At 39.0% G+C, this 22,380-nt stretch overlaps 1 protein-coding gene across 1 annotated transcript in view; it reads left to right on the plus strand.

Moving 5' to 3' along the window:
• Window positions 1-1,593: 1,593 nt before the first annotated feature.
• cd109 (CD109 molecule) overlaps window positions 1,594-22,380 on the plus strand; it is a 127,280-nt gene continuing 106,493 nt past the window's right edge. The window contains exon 1 of the mRNA XM_039748031.1: window positions 1,594-1,753. Within this exon, the coding sequence (XP_039603965.1) occupies window positions 1,683-1,753 (71 nt within the window). The 5' untranslated portion in view covers window positions 1,594-1,682. The remainder of the gene's footprint in view (window positions 1,754-22,380) is intronic.

Here is a 22,380-nt window from a genome sequence, read left to right on the forward strand (position 1 = left end):
CTGTGTGTCCCTTTGAAAGGAGCTTGAGCTTGACAAAACACAGAGAACTTCCATAATAACTTGATCAAAGCAACTTTATACAATTTATGGTTGACTTGGGTGCAAGGTAGGAAGTATCCCTGGATGGATTGCCAGTCCATTGCTATGGTCACTCATGCACACACACACACACACACAAAGAAGACCAGTTAGTCTAATTTACACATTTTTGGGATGTGGCAGAAAAATTGGAGTATGGGGAGAGATGGAGGAAATTGCGTCAAATTCAGGAAGACCATGCAAACTGCATATAGAGCACAACCAGGATTGTGGAAGAGAGGTGAGAAAGAGAGTGCAGGCAGGGTGGAATGGGTGGAGAAGAGTGTCAAGAGTGATTTGTGACAGATGGATATCAGCAAGAGTGAAAGGGAAGGTCTATGGGATGGTAGTGAGACCACCTATGTTATATGGGTTGGAGACGGTGGCACTGGCCAGAAAGCAGGAGACAAAGCTGGAGGTGGCAGAGTTAAAGATGCTAAGATTTGCACAGAGTGTGACGAGGATGGACAGGATTAGAAATGAGTACATTAGAGGGTCAGCTCAAGTTGGTCGTTTGGGAGACAAAGTCAGAGAGGCGAGATTGCACTGATTTGGACATGTGCAGAGGAGAGATACTGGGTATATTGGGAGAAGGATGTTAAAGATAGAGCTTCCAGGCAAGAGGAAAAGAGGAAGGCGTGAGAGAAGATTTATGGATGTGGTGAGAGAGGGCATGCAGGTGATGGGTGTAACAGAACAAGATGCAGAGGACAGAAAGATATGGAAGAAGATGATCTGCTGTGGCAACCCCTAATGGCAGCAGCCAAAAGAAGAAGTTAAATAAATAGCAATAATAATAATTACGATGACTGAGGATCAGCTATGTATTGCATCCCAGTTAACCATATGCATCTTCTTTCTTCACAGGGCCAATAGTTATTAAAATGGAGTAGGAACCCCCCAGTCACCCTATAGACAATTGAACCTGACTGTAATTGTACAGAAAAGGTATCCATCCACCCATCTGCTCCAGCACAGATTCTTATACTGCAATACCAATTTTGGCAAGCGCAATTACAGGCACCAACTCAAAAGGTTTCACTCAGAAACGTGTATTGACATGGCTGTGATGAATACAATAGACATCTTTGGATTGTCTAATAAACACTGTATTTAATTATACTCGTCTATATAGCTGTTCTCCAAGAGAGTGGATTATCAGCTTTAGAAAGCTTTGTGTCAGTGAGGTTTTGATTGCGTGCGGTGCGCACTTGCGCTCCTTCTCCATGGTTAATTGCGGGCTTGTGTCTAATGCTACCAGGGTAGGCTGTAGTCACCACGACGGTGGATGGACAAATAAATGAGCAAAGCGCGGCAACGCTCTGTCAAAATTGTAAAAATCTAGTAAGGACACGGAATTGGACACAACCTGGACTGAAACGGCACTTTAGAGGATAGGCAGCGCGCGCAGATTTGGCGATTTTTTTATTTTGGGACATTTGAGAGCCTGCACTGGAAGTCCCCTGGACTATGTAATCCACACTGAGGAGCGCCTGTAATTGTTCACTCTCAGCACCTCCCTTTCTTTGCTATGCTTTTTGAATCTATAAAAGATCACCTGGCGAGGTGTGGAGTTTGGTTCAAGAGAAGAGGGAGGAAGAAGGATGAAAAGGATCGAACTGCCGAGTGTACTCTGCGCTGTCTTCATCGCCACTCTACCGCGACCTTCTGACAGGTAAGTAACGCGCAGGATTTCGGTGACAGTTATTTCATCTTGTATCGTTCGTTTAGTTTTACTATTAAAACAGACAGAAGCCAATGCATTTACCTGTTCTGTGCATATGACCAGAATTGTGAATTTGAACTTCAATGTGTACACAGTGGACATTTCTGTAGTGTTGAGATCGGCTCGTCCTAAACTCCAACCGCCTTTGCTTTGCTTCCTGTTAGAGCCCTGGAAAAGAGAAACATCAAAAAAACCTTTTCTTATTCTTTGTAAATGGGAGCGTGGGAAGGAATCTGTTGTTTTTTTAGCCCAATTTAAACTAATCCTACGTGAATATGAGCGTGCATCGAGGCATCCCGTCCTATGCAGATCCCTGCGAACCCGAAACTAAATAAAGCGAAGTCAAAACAGGGAACAGCCTCAGGAGAAAGTCGTTTAATCGAGCTGGCAAGTCGTTGTGAAAATAAGAGACCAAGAGCGCGTAGTTGTAGTGGAGGTGAAAAGCTGTCGTCAGATACTGTAGCGTGTAGGGATTCTCAAACTCGGTCCTGGAGAACCACTGTTTTTAGGGGTTAATAGCAGGATTAGTATGGGTGCCGTTTAGGATATAAATCATTCTTAGCAGTACATACACTCTAAATTGAAATGCACAATCTCTATAATGAAATTCCAGAGTGAAATGCATACACTATACAGTAAAACGAGTACACTGTATACTGAAACGTCTACAGTCTATAGTGAAATATATACACTGTATAGTGAAACATTGACACTGTATAGTAAAATGCACGCACTGTATACTGAAATGGTTACACTTGCACTGAAACATATGTTCTGTAGTGAATGATATACACTGTTTAGTGAAATGCATAGTCTACACAGTGAAACAAATACACTGTATACTGAAACCCATAGTTCCATATTGAAATGTATACACTGCATACTGAAACAGTTAAATTGTATAGTGAAATATGTACATTGTCAAATAAAACACATACACTGCATAGTAAAATGCTTATACTGTATACTGAACTGCATAAGCTATATGATAAAATGTATACACTGTCTGTTCAGACACTTACAATATATTGAAATGCATACACAGTATAATGAAACACACTGTACACTTTAAACTCTGTGTCACATACATTCCATAAAAAAGGCATTTGATTTACATGAGAATATTTAAACTCCAATTCAAATTTATGCAGTGTGCAATAGATCAAAACAGACCACATTCTGAGTGGTATAAATACAAATCCAAAAAGAAAACATTAATTTAAAAAATGAAGGCTTTGATGATACTTATTTTTATTTTTACTATGTGCATCAATTTTCTTCAGTCTAATGAAGAAGATATTATTGAGTATTTTACTGAATTAAGAAGATGCCTAGAGACAATACATCAGTATCATTTTTCAGGTGATGTTTGCCTAAGACAACATGCATACAGGAATCTTGGAGATCATGTACAAGTCATTGATGCATTTATGTACATATGCTCTGAAAATGATGTATGTAGAAGGCAAGAGTTGGTTATGTTTTTACAAAATCTCTATCTATAGTTCAATTTTTCAGTTGCTAACTAGTTGCCACTATCTTACAAATTAAGATATTTGTAATTGTAACTCAAGTGTTCTGGAGTTAATACAATCCGGAATGAGTGGGAGTCCTAGATTTGCAATAACAACTGAGCAAATTATTTAAATTATTTTTTGTCATTAGGACTGAGTTGGCAAAGAATTTCAAGAATTTTTGGTGTTAACAGAAGGACACTTTATCGTCATAAAATACAAACTGGTGTACATTCTCAGCGGTTTTCCAAAGTTTCTGATATCCATTTATGTAATTATATTAGAGAGATCCTGACTCGAACCTCAAATGCAGGTGAAACTTATGTAACAGGTAGCCTACAATCTCATGGTTTTCATGTGCAATGTTGGTGCATTTGTCAGTGTCTTCAGCATATTGATCCAGTTGGGAAAGCTTTTCACAGAAAGCAAGCAAATAGAAGAGCTTACTACGTGTTATGCCCCAATGCATTGTGGTAAGAATGGTAAATATGTAATACATTTTAACATTTTTGCAAAACATCTCTTGCAGAAATGCACAGACCCAACACCCTTTGGCCAATCTGTTTCACTTCTTCCTCTTCTTCTTTTGGCTTCTCCTGTTAGGGGTTGCCACAGCGGATCATCTTCTTCCATATCTTTCTGTCCTCTGCATCTTGTTCTGTTACACCCATCACCTGCATGTCCTCTCTCACCACATCCATAAACCTTCACTTAGGCCTTCCTCTTCTCCTCTTGCCTGGCAGCTCTATCCTTAGCACCCTTTTCCCAATATATTTCTCCTCTGCACATGTCCAAACTAGCACAGCCTCTCTGACTTTGTCTCCCAACCTTCCAACTTGAGCTGACCCTCTAATGTACTCATTTCTAATCCTGTTCATCCTCATCACAACCAGTGCAAATCTTAGCATCTTTAGCTCTGTTACCTCCAGCTCTGTCTCCTGCTTTCTGGTCAGTGCCACCGTCTCTGGCCCATATAACATTGCTGGTCTCAATACCCTCCTGTAGACCTTCCCTTTCACTTTTGCTGATATCTGTCTGTCACAAGTCACTTCTGACACTCTTCTCCACCCATTTCATCCTGCCTGCACTCTTTTCTTTACTTCTCTTCCACCATCCCCATTACTCTGTACTGTTGATCCCAAGTATTTAAAGTCATCCACCTTTGCCAAATCTACTCCCTGCATCCTCACCATTCCACTTACCTCCCTCTCATTTACACACATGTATTCTGTCTTGTTCCTACTGACCTTCATTCCTCTCCTCTCTAGAGTATATCTCCACCTCTCCAGGGTTTCCTCAACCTGCTCCCTACTATTGCTACAGATCACAATGTCATCAGCAAACATCATAGTCCACGGGGACTCCTGTCTAATCTCGTCTGTCAACCTGTTCATCACCATTGAAAATAAGAAAGGGCTTAGAGCCCATTCCTGATGTCATCCCACGTCTGCCTTGAATGCATCCTTCTCTCCTACTGCAGACCTCATCACAGTCACACTTCCCTCGTATATATCCTGTACAACTCTTACATACTTCTCTGCCACTCATGACCTCCTCATACAATACCACAGCTCCTCTCGAGGCACCCCGTCATATGATTTCTCCAGGTCCACAAAGACACAATGCAACTCCTTCTGGCCGTCTCTATACTTCTCCATCAACACCCTCAGAGCAAACATCGCATCTGTGGATCTCTTTCTTGGCATGAAACCATACTGCTGCTCACTAATCATCACCTCACTTAGCTTCCACTACCATAACTTCATGCTGTGGCTCATCAGTTTTATCCCCCTGTAGTTACTACAGTCCTGCACATCCCCCTTATCCTTAAATATCTGCACCAGTACACTTCTTCTCCACTCCTCAGGCATCTTCTCACTTTCCAAAATTCCATTAAACAATCTGGTTAAAAACTCCACTACCATCTCTCCTAAACAGCTCCATGCTTCCACAGGTATGTCATCTGGACCAACGGCTTTTCCATTCCTCATCCTCTTCATAGCTGTCCTTACTTCCTCCTTGCTAATCCGTTGCACTTCCTGATTCACTATCTCCACATCATCCAACCTCTTCTCTCTCTCGTTCTCTTCATTCATTAGCCTCTCAAAGTACTCTTTCCATCTGCTCAACACACCCTCCTCACTTGTGAGTACGTTTCCATCTTTATCCTTTATTACCCTAACCTGCTGCACACCTTTCCCAGCTCGGCCCCTTTGTCTAGCCCACCGGTTCCTTTTCCCCCTCCTTAGTGTCCAACCTCTTATACAACTTATTATACACCTTTTCTTTAGCCTTCGCCACCTCTCTCTTCACCTTGTGCGTTATCTCCTTGTACTCTTGTCTACTTTCTGCATCTCTCTGACTATCCCACTTCTTCTTTGTCATCCTCTTCCTCTGTATACTCTCCTGTATTTCCTCATTCCTCCATCAGGTTTCCTTTTCCTCCTTCCTCTGCCCAGATGTCACACCAAGCACCCTTCTTGCTATCACCCTTACTACATCTGCTGTAGTTTCCCAGCTGTCTGGTAACTCTTCACTGCCACCCAATGTCTGTCTCACCTTTTTCCTAAACTCAACCTTGCAGTCTTCGTTTTTCAACTTCCACCGTTTGATCATTGGCTCTGCCCTCACTCTCTTCTTCTTCTTGATCTTCACCGTCATCCTGCAGACCAGCATCCTATGCTGCTTAACTACACTTTCCCCTGCCACCACTTTTTAATCTTCAATCTCCTTCAGATTAACTCTTCTGCATAGGATGTAATCTACCTGTGTGCATCTTCCTCCACTCTTGTACATCACCCTATGTTCCTCCCTCTTCTTAAAATACGTATTCACCACAGGCATGTCCATCCTTTTGTCAAAATCCACTGTCCTCTGACCTTCTTCATTCCTCTCCTTGACATCATATCTTCCCATCATCTCCTCGTCTCCACTGTTCCCTTCACCAACATGTTCATTAAAATCCGCTCCAATCACCACTTTCTGTCCCTTGGGTACACTGTTCATCACTTCATCCAACTCACTCCAAAAATCTTCTTTCTTACCCATTGCACACCCAACTTGCGGTGCATATGCACTAACAACATTCATCATCACACCTCCAATTTTCAGCATCATAATCATTACTCTGCCTGACACTCTTTTCACCTCCAAAACACTCTTGACATACTGTTCCATCAGAATAACCTATTCTCCATTTCTCCTTCCATCCATACCATGATAGAACAATTTGAATCCACTTCCGATCCACTTGGCCTTACTACCCTTCCATTTAATGTCTTGCACGCACAATATATCAACCTTCCTTTTCTCCATCATATCTGCTAACTCTCTTCCCTTACCAGTCATACTGCCAACATTCAAAGTTCCTACCCTCAGTTCCCTTCTCTTTACCTTCCTCCTCTCCTCCTGCCTCCGGACACATCTCCCCCCCTCTTCTTCTTCTTCGGCCAACAGTAGCCCAATTTCCGCCAGCACGCCAGTGGCTGGGTTGCTAATCAGTTTAACTAATTGATTTAAAAATCCAAAGCTAAATTGTGAGCTATGAACCACATACTACTTTCCAACATACTGTATGCCTGGCAGCTGCACCTCATTTACTCAGCAATTCAGATGTTCTACTATTACAACTTTTCACTTTATCTTGCAAATAAAGCCATGTATGGCTCACAGATCACTCAATTTTGCAAAGAATGCCATGCTTATTCCATTTCATTAATTATTATTATTATTATTAAGTTTATTTATATACTGCCATACCAAATCTCTGCGGTGGACTGGCACCCTGCCTGGGGTTTGTTCCTGCCTTGCGCCCTGTGCTGGCTGGGATTGGCTCCAGCAGACCCCCGTGACCCTGTAGTTAGGATATAGCGGGTTGGACAATGACTGACTGGCTGACTGACATACCGAATCTATTCACTCTTTTTTATCTATTAATATGTGCGTTAGTCATGAACGATAACCATTTCAAGGAGGTCAATATACAACCTCTACAATAAATATTTGTCCATTGTATTTAATTTGAAATTTCTCCTAGTAAATTTCTCAACACTTTTTCAGAATAAGCATTAGATATATTTAACACATCAAAATCTTTTTATAGACTATGTACTTTTTCTTGCAGGCACCTGGATAGTGATCATAAACTGATCTCATGGAGATTGATTTTTCATGGCTGTATAGATGGATTCAGTTGCACAATCATTTCTTTGAATTGTCTTGACAACAACAGAAATAACTTTTAAATTTATTAGCTTGATATTTATTTACTGTATTGAACATTATTATTAATATCAGTTAGCAATAAATAAAGCTACACGAACAATCATGTAACAACTGTTATTTTGCCATATTTCAGTAAATAACATTTATCTCCAGGTTCAGAAAACAATCTTAGAACTTGAAATATTGAATCTTGTTTTGATTCTCTCAAAATAAAGTTTAAGATCAATTTCCAAGCCAACAATACATGATTTGTTTAGTCAAAAGCAAACATGCCTAAATTTAGCAAAATATATATATTCCTGTCTTGTTTCTTTTTTATTTACTTGTAAAAATATTGCAATGCAGAAGAGTATGTATAAGACCAATTAACTTATAATGAAACATTGGCTTTCACTAACACATGTTAAATATACTGTATTATACAGTACAATAATTCACAACAATAGCAGAATTGAGAACTGGTTTTAAAAATTAACTATTCTTTTCCAAATCCCTGAGTATTGCAAAATGCAAAGTCCATTTTTGCTTTAAATTCCTTATACGATGGCTAAATGGGCAGCCTAAGACAGTTTATGCATGTGTTTGATACGGTAAGGAACAATGGATGTGCAGCACCATAATGATGCAGAAATTCAATGGAAGGTTCCAGGAAGAAGCCACATGGAGGGATACAGTCAGCCCCTGTAGCAAATATGAGTATCCCTTCCATTGTGGTTGATGTCTCCTTTTCTGAAAAAGACAAAAAAAGGTAAAAAGAAAATGAGACACTGTCAAGGCAATCATCACCAAACATGCATAAAGTGCATCTCTTCACTGTAAGTGTACTGTAGTTGAAAATTGCATGAGCTTTTCCAGTGCACCTTTGAAGCCATGACTGTGCTACCAACAGACAGTAGGGTCTACATGAAATCTGCTTAACTAAATTAACAGCAATTTAAACATTGTTGACTTCAGCAATTGTTTAGAACAGAAACAGACATATCATTATTTTGTAACACCATTTAATTTATTTTGAATTCTTTCCCTATATAAAAATTGAATTTTTAAGTGTCAAAAGGTTGAAATAATAACCAATGTTATAGGGATTCCTTTTAAGACTTCTAGCCAAAAATTTCAAGTTTTGATTAATAGAACACATATTTAAATCGTGTGTCACTTATAAAGGTCCTAAAAAAGCAAGGAAATGATACCTCCTTATTTCTTATTATGGTGTTTAGGGCTGATTATTACATTAACTTCCATCCATCCATTATCCAACCCGCTATATCTTAACTACAGGGTCACGGGGGTCTGCTGGAGACAATCCCAGCCAACACAGGGTGCAAGGCAGGAATCAAACCTTGGGCAGGGCGCCAGCCCACCGCTGAGCACACACACACACCAAACACACCAAGCACACACTAGGGACAATTTAGGATCGCCAATCCACCTAGCCTGCATGTCTTTGGATTGTGGGAGGAAACTGGAGCACCCGGAGGAAATCCACACAGACACGGGGAGAACATACAAACTCCATGCAGGGAGGACCTGGGAAGCGAACCCCGGTCTCCTAACTGCGAGGCATACATAAACTTTATTAGCTTTAATCATTAAATCAACATTATACCGGTGGGCGTAATATTCTACTAACTTATTTCTCTACACATTGTCTATTGTAAAGACTGATATACATTCTTACCTTCCACATCTAGTAAAAACTCCCTCCAAAAAGCAACAATGGAAAGTTCCACTGTCTTCTTATTGCTTCCTTCAGGAGAAAAGTGAACTTTAAAGAGATCATCTTTTTTTTCTGCATTTAGTTTTTCAAGGTTGTGACAAAAAAGGAGCAAAGATTCTGGGATATGTCTAAATTTGCTGCAGGAGACCAAGTGTTTTTAGTCAATGTAATGCAATTGTTATAATTCAAACATACTAGCTGACGCCCACCGTAGCATACGGCAGTGTAAGAATAGGAAAGGAAAATGGTGAGAAAGGAATTCACAAATCAAGAAGAAAGAAATACTTCTTGAAAGACGCAGTTGTGAATAGATGTTTTGCTGGAGACGACAGATAATGAGTCGAAAGATCTAATCTCAGAAAGCTTGAATTTCAGCTTCACCACCATAAACTCCAGATGTTGCCATGTATTGATAGTACTCCTGACTTGTTGTGATAACTCGACTTGCATTGGAAAGAACAACAGGAAGAACACCTCCAAATCTGTCCCAATGTGATGCAACGAAATCTACTGCCCAACGTCGTAGTGAGAGTGCATTGCCTTTGTCAACCGTTTGTGTCAAGAAACAACCCACTGATAGAAACAGGCAGTTGCCGGATACCGGAATACAGATGACGTTTTACAAAAATCCGTCGACAGAGAAGATACTGTTGTTCATTTTATAACATAACATAACTTAGGAAATAACCGTCACAGTATAACGAAAATAGTAAGGCACAAAACCAATGCCAATTGGCGAGAGAGTACCTTCCTGTAGCAGGCTATGGAAAAAACTCCCAGGCGCACACATGGCCAAAGTGAAAATTCACGCAATCAGGCTAGATATAGGGCGGTGACGTGACGCCAATGGGGTCTAATGAGAGAGAAGCGGGGAACGTGGTAGTCCGAAGGAGGAATAGGAATTGAGAAAAGCGGCGTGGTGGTGTATGGGAAGCCACAGGCAGTGTGGGGAAGGGTTTGGAAAAGGACGAATAGGAATCGAGAAATGCTGTGTGGGCTGCGTGGGGTGGGAGGGACCAGGTTTGAAGAGGAAGCAGGACGAATCAGGAAGAGAAATATATATAAGAGATAGCATTCTCAATAAGACACTATAGCATATCTAATCAAGCAATATAAAAAGTAGCATTAAACTAATAAGAATACTTAAAATTTCACATACCGGAAGAATTCAGTGACAAAATTTTGGAAGTTGATGGGCCTTCAAAAAGAGATGATTGTTCTAGATGATGCATAAGAAGTCTCTTCGTGGTCCACTAAGGTCAATGGCCTCCTCCGATTTTCCAAAAGAGAAAAAATAATTTTACAGAAAGGCTGTTGTATTGACTAAATGTTTTTCTTCTAAACCCTCTTATGGCCCCATCCCATACATTATGACGATTTATATGTAGCTTTGATGTTGAGGACATAGTAATCTTTTGAGCCAATTCTTATAGACTATCACAAGCTGTCTTTTCCAGTTGATTGCTCCTTAAGAAAAGAAAAAGAAAAATACAAATTTAGAAAGTAATGGTAATATATTCTGTAAACAAACATAACACTTTTTTCACAACCTAAATAAATAATACACTACAAGATAATGCAGCTCCGCCCTGTGGTGGGCTGGCACCCTGCCCGGGGTTTGTTTCCTGTCTTGCGCCCTGTGTTGGCTGTGATTGGCTCCAGCAGACCCCCATGACCCTGTAATTAGGATATAGAGGGTTGGATAATGGATGGATGGATGGATAATGCAGCTTATTCCACTTCTCTGGTTTTCCTACCACACACTAAGAATATGCCCAAAATGTTGGGTTGACTGGTGACTCTGAATCAGCCCTGGGTATGTGTGTGACACCCCATCCACCTGCTTTGTGAACAATGCTACTAAAACACATGTTGGCTCAGGCAACCCTAAGCTGGATTAATCAGGTTAATCAATTGATGGATGGAATTTTACTGCCAGAAAGTTACTAATTTCACATAAAATGTTATCATAAACTTACCGTCATTTATTAACTTCCAGTACATTGTAAAGGCATACATTTTAAAATTCAGAAAATACACATTATTTGCAATGAGTTTTTTTTTATCAAATTACATACATCATTTGCTCTTCCAAGCTGGCATTTATAGCTACACTGATATCATCTGAATTCACAGAGCTGTCATCATCATCTGGTAACCACTGGACATAGTTTGCATAAGCATTTTCAACCATCAGTGTGTGAACATTTTCAGAAATAATTGTTGAAACTCGTGGCTCTTCAGTACAGGATGTAGTGCTGGAAGATAAGATAAAAAATGGATCATGACCAATATTTGTTGAATGACCTCCACTTCTTTCTGAACAAACAGCAATACTACAATTGATGTCTGCTGATGATTTTCGATGCAAAATTGTTGGTTCAGGCAATGCAGCATCACTGTTTGTTAAGGTTTTTTCATGACTGTCTTGAATGTGTATACTGTGAGGGCTTTGGGCATCACTAATATTAACAACTTCATTTACAACTCTTTGCCCAGAATGTGTTTCACTTTCCGGTTTAGACTGTGGTGTACTGGTTATACAGTTTTCTGAGTCTACCATGATATCCTCATTTTTGCTATGTGTAGTACATTTCTAAAAAACAATAATAATAATAATGAAATTCAAGTTGCCCAATTGAATTATTAATATTAGTTATTATATCAATTTATTCACTAGTTCAGAAAAGAGGCCTGTAGATTTTACAGCACTGTGCCAAAGGCATATTTTGTTCTTAACAATATCAAGATCTTTTGCCATCATAATAACAAAACTAAAATATCACACAACTCCTATATGATAGAACACTGACAACTAAAGAGAAAGCAAATTTTTACTAACAAGCAATGCCTTTGATGGTCTGATGTAAATAGCTTTTAGGCGAAACTCTTTATTTATCATCAATCCATTAAGTTGCTGTGTTTTAGACAATGTGGGTTCAACTATTGTAATTCCACATCCTGTTAAAATCTGAAAACTAGACAGACAGTCATAAAAACACAATTTTTAACTGTAATATACTGTAGACCATAGAAATATCCATCCATCCATTTTCTAACCTGCTGAATCCGAATACAGGGTCACGGGGGTCTGCTGGAGCCAATCCCAGCCAACACAGGGCACAAGGCAGGAACCAATCCTGGGCAGGGTGCCAACCCACCACAGGACACACACAAACACACCAAGCACACACTAGGGCCAATTTAGAACCGCCAATCCACCTAACCTGCATGTCTTTGGATTGTGAGAGGAAACCCACACAGACACGGGGAGAACATGCAAACTCCACGCAGGGAGGACCTGGGAAGCGGACCTGGGAAGCGAACCCGGGTCTCCTAACTGCGAGGCAGCAGCGCTACCACTGCGCCACCGTGCCGCCCCCCCATAGAAATATTTACAAAGTTAATATTTCTATGCCTGTTTGTTAAAATGAATAAGTCTGCCAAATTCTATATACATTTTTATGTGAATTTAAAGTACTCCATGTGTGCTAATGTGGAACAAATTTCAAAAGCAGTAGGACTCCATCAATTACCTACTATTTTGTCATTTGAACGTAAAAATAACAATTCATTTTAAAGTTGAAAATAACCACTAAGGCAAGGTCCGAGGAAAGGAACAGCACAGTGACAGGATCAGGACGAGTAAAGAAAACCTTTTAACTCCAGTAGCACTGTGCCCCAAACTCACTTTACAGTATACAGGGAAAAATGTGACACTAAGTTAAAAGTTGTGATTTTGAAAGACAAGTCAGTTACTGCATTTTACTGAACAAACTACATAAAACACATACTTGACATCTGATGGTATTTTTCCACAGAAAGCTTCACAAATTGTTTCCTTTACAGTTGTACTATCCCAGTGTTTATAATCTCCAATGCACTCAAGATGTGCCCACTTTCATACAGTATCTGTTTGCTGCTCTGTTTTAACACTTTATCATGCATTGGATTTGGAAGCAGTATTGTATCTTTGTGAAAAGCTGGGTGTGAAATACTTTGTGTTCTTGATCTATACATATATATACATACAAACATACATTAAGTATACTTTAATGTAGTATTCTAATCATTTTTGTTCCACAAATATAACAAACCATGCAGCATATATGCACTGTAAATGAAAATACTTGCATTATTACACAGCTTATATACAGTAGATATGGCAGTCCTTCCTTTGAGCATATCAAAAAATATAGCGTTGCATTTTTAAAACAAGTTTATTGTTTAACATATTTTAAAATACTAGATAATTTAAATAAGCCAGATTAAGCAACCCGTGTTGAAGTTCCCATTAAGTATCATATAAATCATTCTACTTTACCAAGGTGTTCTAATTGTTTAATTAATCTATTATTTACTAATTAGTGGGTCTGATGCTAAAGTAGTTGCAGCCTTTCATTATTCAGTGTTGTTTGTCTGAGTGTCTGCTCTGCTCGTTTTTAATTTTCATTATTAAGATACAATGAAGGGAGCAAACTGCTCAGGGAAAGGGCAAAATATAATGAAATCAACAAGAGAGAGCTAAACTTTTAAATCTGTATAAATATATATGTCTGAATATGTCTAAATGTCTTATAAATGTAAAAATTAAGCTGCTGTGCTTTTTTGAATGTAGTATAGGAGAAGAATAATACCAACTAATGAAATGAGACCAGTGTTATCAGTTGTTGTCACTGATGAGTCTGATTGAAACAAAAACCTGCAGCCACAGTGGGCCCCAGGACCGAAAATGAGATCCCCTGCTCTACAGTATTACGCAAGCTGTGGAGATCGGTGGTGGCCCTACTGCACGTGCGGGGCCCTGAGGCTTTAACTGTTATGGGGGCTCCTTCACCACCAGCAACGAGGTTTGGGTAACCACTGTTCTGCAATGGGAGTTATTCCATGATAGATCATCACACATTTTTTTTTATTCAAACACTATATCTCAGATTTTGATTAAAATTGCCATACTGGATTCTCTCACATATCAAAAAAAAAATTGTGTTTTTGAGTTATGGGCAGACCCCCTTGATCCTGCATTGTTTTAAGAGGGGGTTAAAGAATGTAATGCAATGTTATATTAAAATTTCAAAAATTAGCTAAATCTTAATATTACTAATCAGTGAACCGTGAAGGTCATATAATGAAAATATACATTTTTTCTGTAATTTTTCAGAGTAAGATCAAAACAGGTATTTTTGTTCCAGATAGACTCTCATGATATTTTATATTTGTAAGCATAAGTGGAAGGATTGGCACAGTGGCGCAGTGGGTAGCGCTGTTGCCTTGCAGTTAGGAGACTCAGGTTTGCTTCTCAGGTCCTCCCTGTGTGGAGTTTGCATGTTCTCCCCGTGTCTATGTGGTTTTCCTCCCACAGTCCAAAGACCTTCTAGTTAGGTGCATTGGCGATTCTAAATTGTCCTTACTGTGTGCTGGGTGTGTGTGTGCACGCCCTGCGGTGGGCTGGCACCCTGCCCAGGGTTTGTTTCCTGTGTTGGCTGGGATTGGCTCCAGCAGACCCCCGTGACCCTGTAGTTAGGATATAGCAGGTTGGACAATGACTGACTGAAGTGGAAGGATATGTTTTAATGTAGGGAGTACTTTTATTTTATTCTTGAAATGGAGATTCATTAAATATGCTTGGTAGACCCATGGTGCTGAGCACCCTGCTGTACTACATAATCTGTGTGAGGCATACCATAATTTAAAAAAATATATTGTTCACACTAATCTGTCATGACATTATTTCTAAATCAATGTGTAACTGAATTAACATGTTTAAATACTTTCAGAGTTTAAATTAGTGTAGATGCTAAATTTTCATGAACTTGTAAATGGATAGATGGATGATTTTTATGACAACAGTCCATCAGGCTTGTTTATTCAGCTAAAAGCTAACCTGTCCTGGTATCTCATCGAGACACGTTTTGATGGTTGTCAAGGTTTCTGCTTCAACTAAATGTCTCTGAAGTTTGTTCCAGATTCCCACAATTGTTTGTGTAAAGAAGTGCTTCCTGATTTAAATCCTAAATACACTTCCCTTTAAATGTCCAATGGTGTCCCTGAGTATTTGATTCACTGTTATGTTGAAAAAATGAATCTACTTTATCAATGCTTTTGAGAAATTAGAAGACCTGGATTAGATTCCCAGACGGTCTCCTAAGCCAGAGACTAAGCAGGTTTAATTCTCTTGAGTCTGTCAGAGTACACCATGTCCCTAAGTCCTGGGGTGCATTTGTTTGCTCTCTTCTACACAGCTTCAAGTGCTGCAATGTCTTTCTTGTAGCATGGTGACTAGAACTGTACACAATACACCAGATGCGGTGTCACCTGCGCGTTATATAGTCTGAGCTCAGAAAAATGAAACAATAACTTCTGTCATGCCTTAATGAAGCAGTCAGTATTCAGCATTCGTAGCCCAGTTCCTCATCATGTCAGTTTTTTGGGAAGCCCAGAGATAACAATATATCAGATTGTATAAAAGTACCTGTGGAAATCACATGAAGAGCAGGCTCACTGAGGAACTCTTCACTTTGTTGCCAGGAAAATTAAGTCTTGTGTACACATTATTTATTTACATAGGTAAGTTGACCAAACATCTCTTCATATTAACATGATTATAAGGACTTCATTTTACACTGAGACATTTTTCCATCTCAAGCTTTGTGGTTATTTCAGACAATTATGGTACAGAGTAGCAGGTTTTAGTGAATCACCTTGTTGGAAAATCCATTTTGCATATACTTTCAAATTATCCTTTAATTTGTAAAGGCTTCAAACATAGCATTTTAATGCAATCAACATTTAACCTTTTAAATATTAGATTTTTTTTTTGCATGTAAATTATAAGGTTGATTTTGTAAGGCCACAGTGTTATGTCACCATATTATTGCGACATGTTCTATAAATAAATTAAATCAAACATATACTTATAAACAGTCAGTTAATGTGAATTTTGAAACACAGATAAAGAAGCAGATTAGGGAATAATTACATTTCTACAACAATGCTTGAAAGTACAGATTATGATGTAGGATGCTAGAATGTACGGCTAATGCCTCATGGCTCTGGGGACCTGAGTCTGATTTCTGGGTTGGTGATTGTCAGTGAGGGGACTCCATGTTTTCCATATGGTTTGTGCTGAATATTCTGGTTTAACTCTAAGTTCCAAATATGTGTTTACTAAATTTAATTAAGTTTGACAGAGTGAGTGTGAATGTACATGAGTGAGTGTGTTCTGCAGTAGACTGCTGTCCTGTTCAGGTTGTCCATCTTACTGCTGGTATAAACCCTATCTTCCCATAAGACTGTACTGGAGAAAGCAATTTCAAAAAGGAATGGATAGTTGGAAATAGTGATGCCAACATGGAAAATGTGAGTTGGGTTATGTGTTAATAAAAAATACAAAAAAAAAAAAAAAAAAAACAACCTATGTTGATTGGAGATGTCAGCTTCTGATAGGGTTATCCATGGCAAATTGGTCTAAGAGGAGGGTCCAGACAAGGAATTGTTCAGATTAATCCAGATCCTTGTCTGGAACAGTCGAATTATCACTCGGTCTACATCACCATTGTCACCTGTGATCAAAAGGCTAGGACCGTGAGTGCAGGTGGTCAAAATGAGTTTCCTGCATGGGGTTACTGAGCTCACTGTCCATGACAGGATGAGGAGCCCAACAATGCACAAGTACCTACTACTTCAGATCAAACCAGTTGAGGTAATTTAGGCGTGTAACTAGAATGGTCCTTGGGCAGTTCCCTCAGAATTGTTATGATTAAAGTTCCCATGGGCCCCAGGGTGTTAAAGCTCAGAAGGTCACCTTCGCCTTACTCCTTCCAACAAAGACACTCAACTAGGTACACACATATACACTCACAAATTATGAACACCATATATGTAAATAATAACTCAGGTTAAGGGATTGAAGTAGAAAAAAGTCCAAAACTGGACTGATCTGACATCACAGTGGCTCTGTACAAGAAAGACCAAAGCAGGCTGTACTTCCCAAGGAGACTCAGTTCTTTTGATGTGTGCAGCGAGCTGCTGGAGACATTTTATCAGTCAATAGTAGACAGTATGGTGTTGTATAATGCAGTCTTCTGGGGAAGAAACCTGAGCTCAAAAGAAGCACAATGCGTGAACAAACGTTATCAGGGAAGCCTGCTCCTTCACAGGGTGAACCCTTGACATATTGGAAGCTGTTGTGGAAAAGAAGATGATGGCAGAATTGGCACCATCCGCACAAGGTGGCACTCCCTTGGTCCACTTTTAGCCACAGGCCCATTCCACCACAGTGTTCTAAGAAACACACCTGGGCGTCTTTTCTGGCCACTACTATCAGACAATTCATTTCTTCATCCTGACATCCTAAACTGAATACTTATGCTATTTAATTTGTTATTTCTGCACAAATATACATTTATTTTTCTATTGACTGATTGATTGGCTATAGGGTGGCACGGTGGCGCAGTGGTAGCGCTGCTGCCTCGCAGTTAGGAGACCTGGGTTCGTTTCCTGGGTCCTCCCTGCGTGGAGTTTGCATGTTCTCTCTGTGTCTGCGTGGGTTTCCTCCCGCAGTTCAAAGACATGCAAGTTAGGTGGATTGGCGATTCTAAATTGGCCCTAGTGCGTGCTTGGTGTTTGTGTGTGTCCTCTGGTGGGTTGGCACCCTGCGTGGGATTGGTTCCTGCTTTGTGCCCTGTGTTGGCTGGGATTTGCTCCAGCAGACCCCTGTGTTCGGATTCAGCGGGTTGGAAAATGGATGGATGGATGATTGGCTATATTATTTGTTAGTGTGTGTCTTCGTTTGTTATGTTTTCACTGCTGCATGCATGTAAATTTCCCCTTGGGATTAATAAAGTTTATCTAATATAATCAAATCATTAAAGTGAAAAGCTGGGTAGTCATTCATTTTAATGTCATTGTATACCAAAGCTGTAGACAGATTTCATTGGTCTGCAAAAATTATTTTTTTTGCTCCAGTCAAAATGTTTAGGTGTTATTTATAAGTTTGAGGGTTGCGAATCCAAATCTGGTAATCTATCACATTCACGTTTCGGAGAGATGAAGGTTTAAAATGTAAAAAACCCCACTATTTTAGAGAATAAAAAATACATTTTTAAAAATAAATGGATTTAGACTTGTACAAAAATATAAATGAATCATATACAGTAATTGTATTAAATATAATTACTACTTACAACAAGTAGTCACTTGGTAATTTTTTCCCCTTATAATCCCCTGAAGGTGTTTCACGGTGGAATGACCAACAGATGTCTGCTCACATTCACGCCCTCCACAATTCACTATTCGATCAAAGTCCTGATGAAACCTCAACCCATGTTAATCGAGACTGCTCCCATGTTTCAGAGAAAAAATCCTTGTGGTTTTCCTCCTTTGTATTCCCAAGAAAATAGAGGCCCACCCTTTTTTTTCCTTCAATAAAGGAAGGGTGTCTATTCTTTTATTGTTTGCTTGCCTGTTAACTAATCAAGACAAAGGATGGATCAACCCAACCTTTTCTATAAAAACATTTAAATAACAACTTCCACTCAATGAAAAAGACATCTTTTATAACCTTTAAAATATAAATTCCCAGCTATTTTGTTAGAATAGGCAAAGAGAAAAAAAGTGCTTATTGAGAGCAAAATATGAAGGAAATACTTGATTTTGGGTTGTTTTCCACCTCAAATAACGTTAAGAATGAAGAAGACTGACATTTTCCAGCTGAAAATATATATCAAATGATATTGAGCCTGAAAATACTTATGCCATAAAACAAATATAACAAAATCAACCTTTTTTTTTTTTTTACTATATCTTACATTATATATCACAGACGTGGTTTGTGTTAGAGAAATTCGAGTTTCAGAAGTGGATTCAGCACACTTCAATCTATAAAGTACAATTATATTTTGCACAAGAGGATTTTGATGCAGACCAGTGTTTTAATTTGAAGAAGTGGAATGTGTGCACCGTTGTTATAAAAAATTATATATGTTGAGCGCATTAGCAGTGTACCCTGATATCTTTTATTCATAGTAGAAATGCAAGATGTAGTATGATTTTCATTCGGTGGTGTCTACTGACATGCGTGACAACACGTGGAGTTCTGTTTTCCTTTCATCCCTTTTCATATTACTGTATACCCCTTTTGGGGCTGTCTTTCATTATATTAAACATGCACATAGCATAGTAAATTATTGACTTATCTAGCTGATATTTCTACAAGGGCAACCCCCACACTGAAAAAATGGAATGTCAGATTAAAATAAAAAAATCTGTACATTGGTTGCACATAATCAAATTGTTTTTATCAAAAATAATTTAACTATGATTAATGCACTACATTAATATATCCTAAAACATCCCATCCATCCATCTATTATCCAACCCGCTATATTCTAACTACAGGGTCACGGGGGTCTGCTGGAGCCAATCCCAGCCAACACAGGGAGCAAGGCAGGAACAAACCCAGGGCAGGGCACCAGTCCACCGCAGGGCACATACACATCCACACCACACTAGGGACGATTGAGAATCGCCAATGCAGCCAACCTGCATGTTGGACTGTGGGAGGAAACTGGAGCACTCGGAGAAAACCCACGCAGACACGGGGAGATCATGCAAACTCCACGCAGGGAGGACCCAGGAAGCAAACCCAAGTCTCCTTACTGCAAGGCAGCTGCGCTACCACTGCGCCACTTTGCCACCCTATCCTGAAATAACATTTTTATATAAAATGAATGAAACGTTTTCATTCTCTGTTAAATTAATTATACTATGTTAAATGAACAAGACCCAAGTCAATAAAGCATAATATTTTAACAATTGTTTTATAAACTTTTTAAAAAATGCACTTCACCAAGATAATTAGCTGTATTCTTTTAAGATTGTCAATTATACTTGTTCCAGTACCATCTTATAGTTCATGTTAAAAGTTATTAATAAGAAATAAACCGGTTTGCTTATACCAAAACTAGTTTTATTTGGTAAAAACAATACAAACCAACAAAAATACAAAAGATTAGTATTCAAAAGCTGTAATGTACAACCATTTTACAAGAAAACTGCTTCTTTGGCAGGGGCAGAACCCTATGACCAATGTATAACTAAATATGACCACAAAATGCACCTTGGATAGAGTGTTATATTATAAAATACATTGATTTCTATTTATTTAACTGTATATTTTATAGAATAAATGTTAAATACTAGTAAAATATAAAGTGCAAAAATTGCTGCTTGGCACCTTCTTTAACAAATTTTTTTTTTTTCATTTTCAAACAAGCAAATTCAGCAACTGCATTGTATTGTATTTGGGTGTATTATTTATTTCTCTGTATTAATAATATTTATCTGGTTGAGCAATGTTATGATAATAATAATGAACAGCAATGCTGAAAGAAGTTGATCCGTAACGAAAGTCAGAACTTTTTTCTTAAGTACGTAGAGCAACTTAATAGTATCTTTACTGACTTGTGATGGTATAGTTAGTGAGCATAGTTTGATAAAACATTAAAAGAGAATGCAAGGAAAAACACAAAACGGAGTAATGTTAGTCTGTGTGATTAAGTGTTTAAAATGAATATCTGAATATTTCTCACGTGTGTAACTTTTATTTCACTAACCTTTTGCTCTTAACTGGCGACAATACCTCAAACCCACAAGCTGTTGCTTCTTTGAAACGCACATGACTTTACTGCCAAATTATCCAACCTCTGCTGACAATGAATCTGCTTGGCACTTAGTAATTTCCGGTGAGGACTAAATATAACTATTTTGACTTCAACCTAAATGACTGAAATTAGTATATTGTACATCCCACCAGATTCAATAAATTAAACGTGATCGAGTTTATGTTCAAAAGTGGAATATAAACAATACATGTAATATAAAGTACATACATTTTTATTAATGTAACGACCTGCCATTTCCCTTTTTTTCAGTGCACAAACCCTAACCCTTGAGTACCAATTTTTTCACTTCATCCACTTCTATGCATTCTATTAAGGTCTTATTTTAAAGTAAATTTTCATGCCTTTCTCTTGGTTGATTTACATTTATTAACCTTTTGAATGAGTCTCTTTTATCTCTCTCTAGCTGTCTCTCCAAATTTTATATTTTTTCACCCATATGTTTATTTCCTTGATTTTCCTCTCCTCTTCACTTCCAGTCACATCTTCCATTTGGGATTCTGTCCTCTTTATTTCTTTAGTCATCCCAACATGCCCACAGTTATGCCTTCCACTTGCACCTGCATTGTAGAGGCAGGATTTTTAGTCACCCCACGCCTCATCTGTCTAATAGCTCTGAACATTTTAATGGGGATCCTTGCTCTTTATCACGATGTAGTTATGTGTCTCTTTGGTAATACTTTAGTTTAGGTACTGCAAAGATGCATTTATTTGTCATATACTGTTATGTAACAAGACCTTAAGAAAGGTTTCTTTTGATCTAAGAACACTTACAAAGCATCAGTAAAGTGGTTATTTATCTCTGGTCAGAATAGCATATTAAGAACCTTTAACATGCTAGTAAATTACTTTGAACTAATTTAGTAAATATTTTGCCTTGCTATAAACTTCTTGTTTGTCATTTTGCTATTTTCATATTTGTTTTTTTTATTTTTTCATTCACATCTTGTATTTGCAGCGTGAGATTAAAATAGTGTAAAAGGCGCTATATAGCGCCTGGCCCGGCACAGACCACACAGAGGCACGTGTACAAAAACACACAGGCTTTATTTTTTCTTCAGCTGTGTGACACGTCTTCCCCGTGCCACACAGTCCCAAAGCACAAACTCACAGTAAACCACAATTCTCCACCTTGCTCCACCACTCCTCCCAGACAAGCTTCGTCTCCTTCCTCCCAACTCTGGCTCACCGAGTGGTGGTGGCTGGGCCCTTTTATAGCCCATCCGGAAGCATTCCAGGTGATTAACCACCTGGTCCTAATTGCACTTCCGGGTGGGGCTGCAGGCTCGTCCAGCCGGGCTGTGAGAAGCAGGTAGCTCCCCCTAGCGGCCACGCCGGGCCCCAACCAAGTTGTGGAGGACTCCATCTCCCACGGAGCCCTGCGGGTGGTTGGGAAAACACCGTCGGCCAGGGAGGCTGCCACCAAGCATCCCGGGGGAG

Source organism: Polypterus senegalus, chromosome 3 (genome assembly GCF_016835505.1).
Source record: "Polypterus senegalus isolate Bchr_013 chromosome 3, ASM1683550v1, whole genome shotgun sequence".
Classification (NCBI taxonomy): domain Eukaryota; kingdom Metazoa; phylum Chordata; class Cladistia; order Polypteriformes; family Polypteridae; genus Polypterus; species Polypterus senegalus.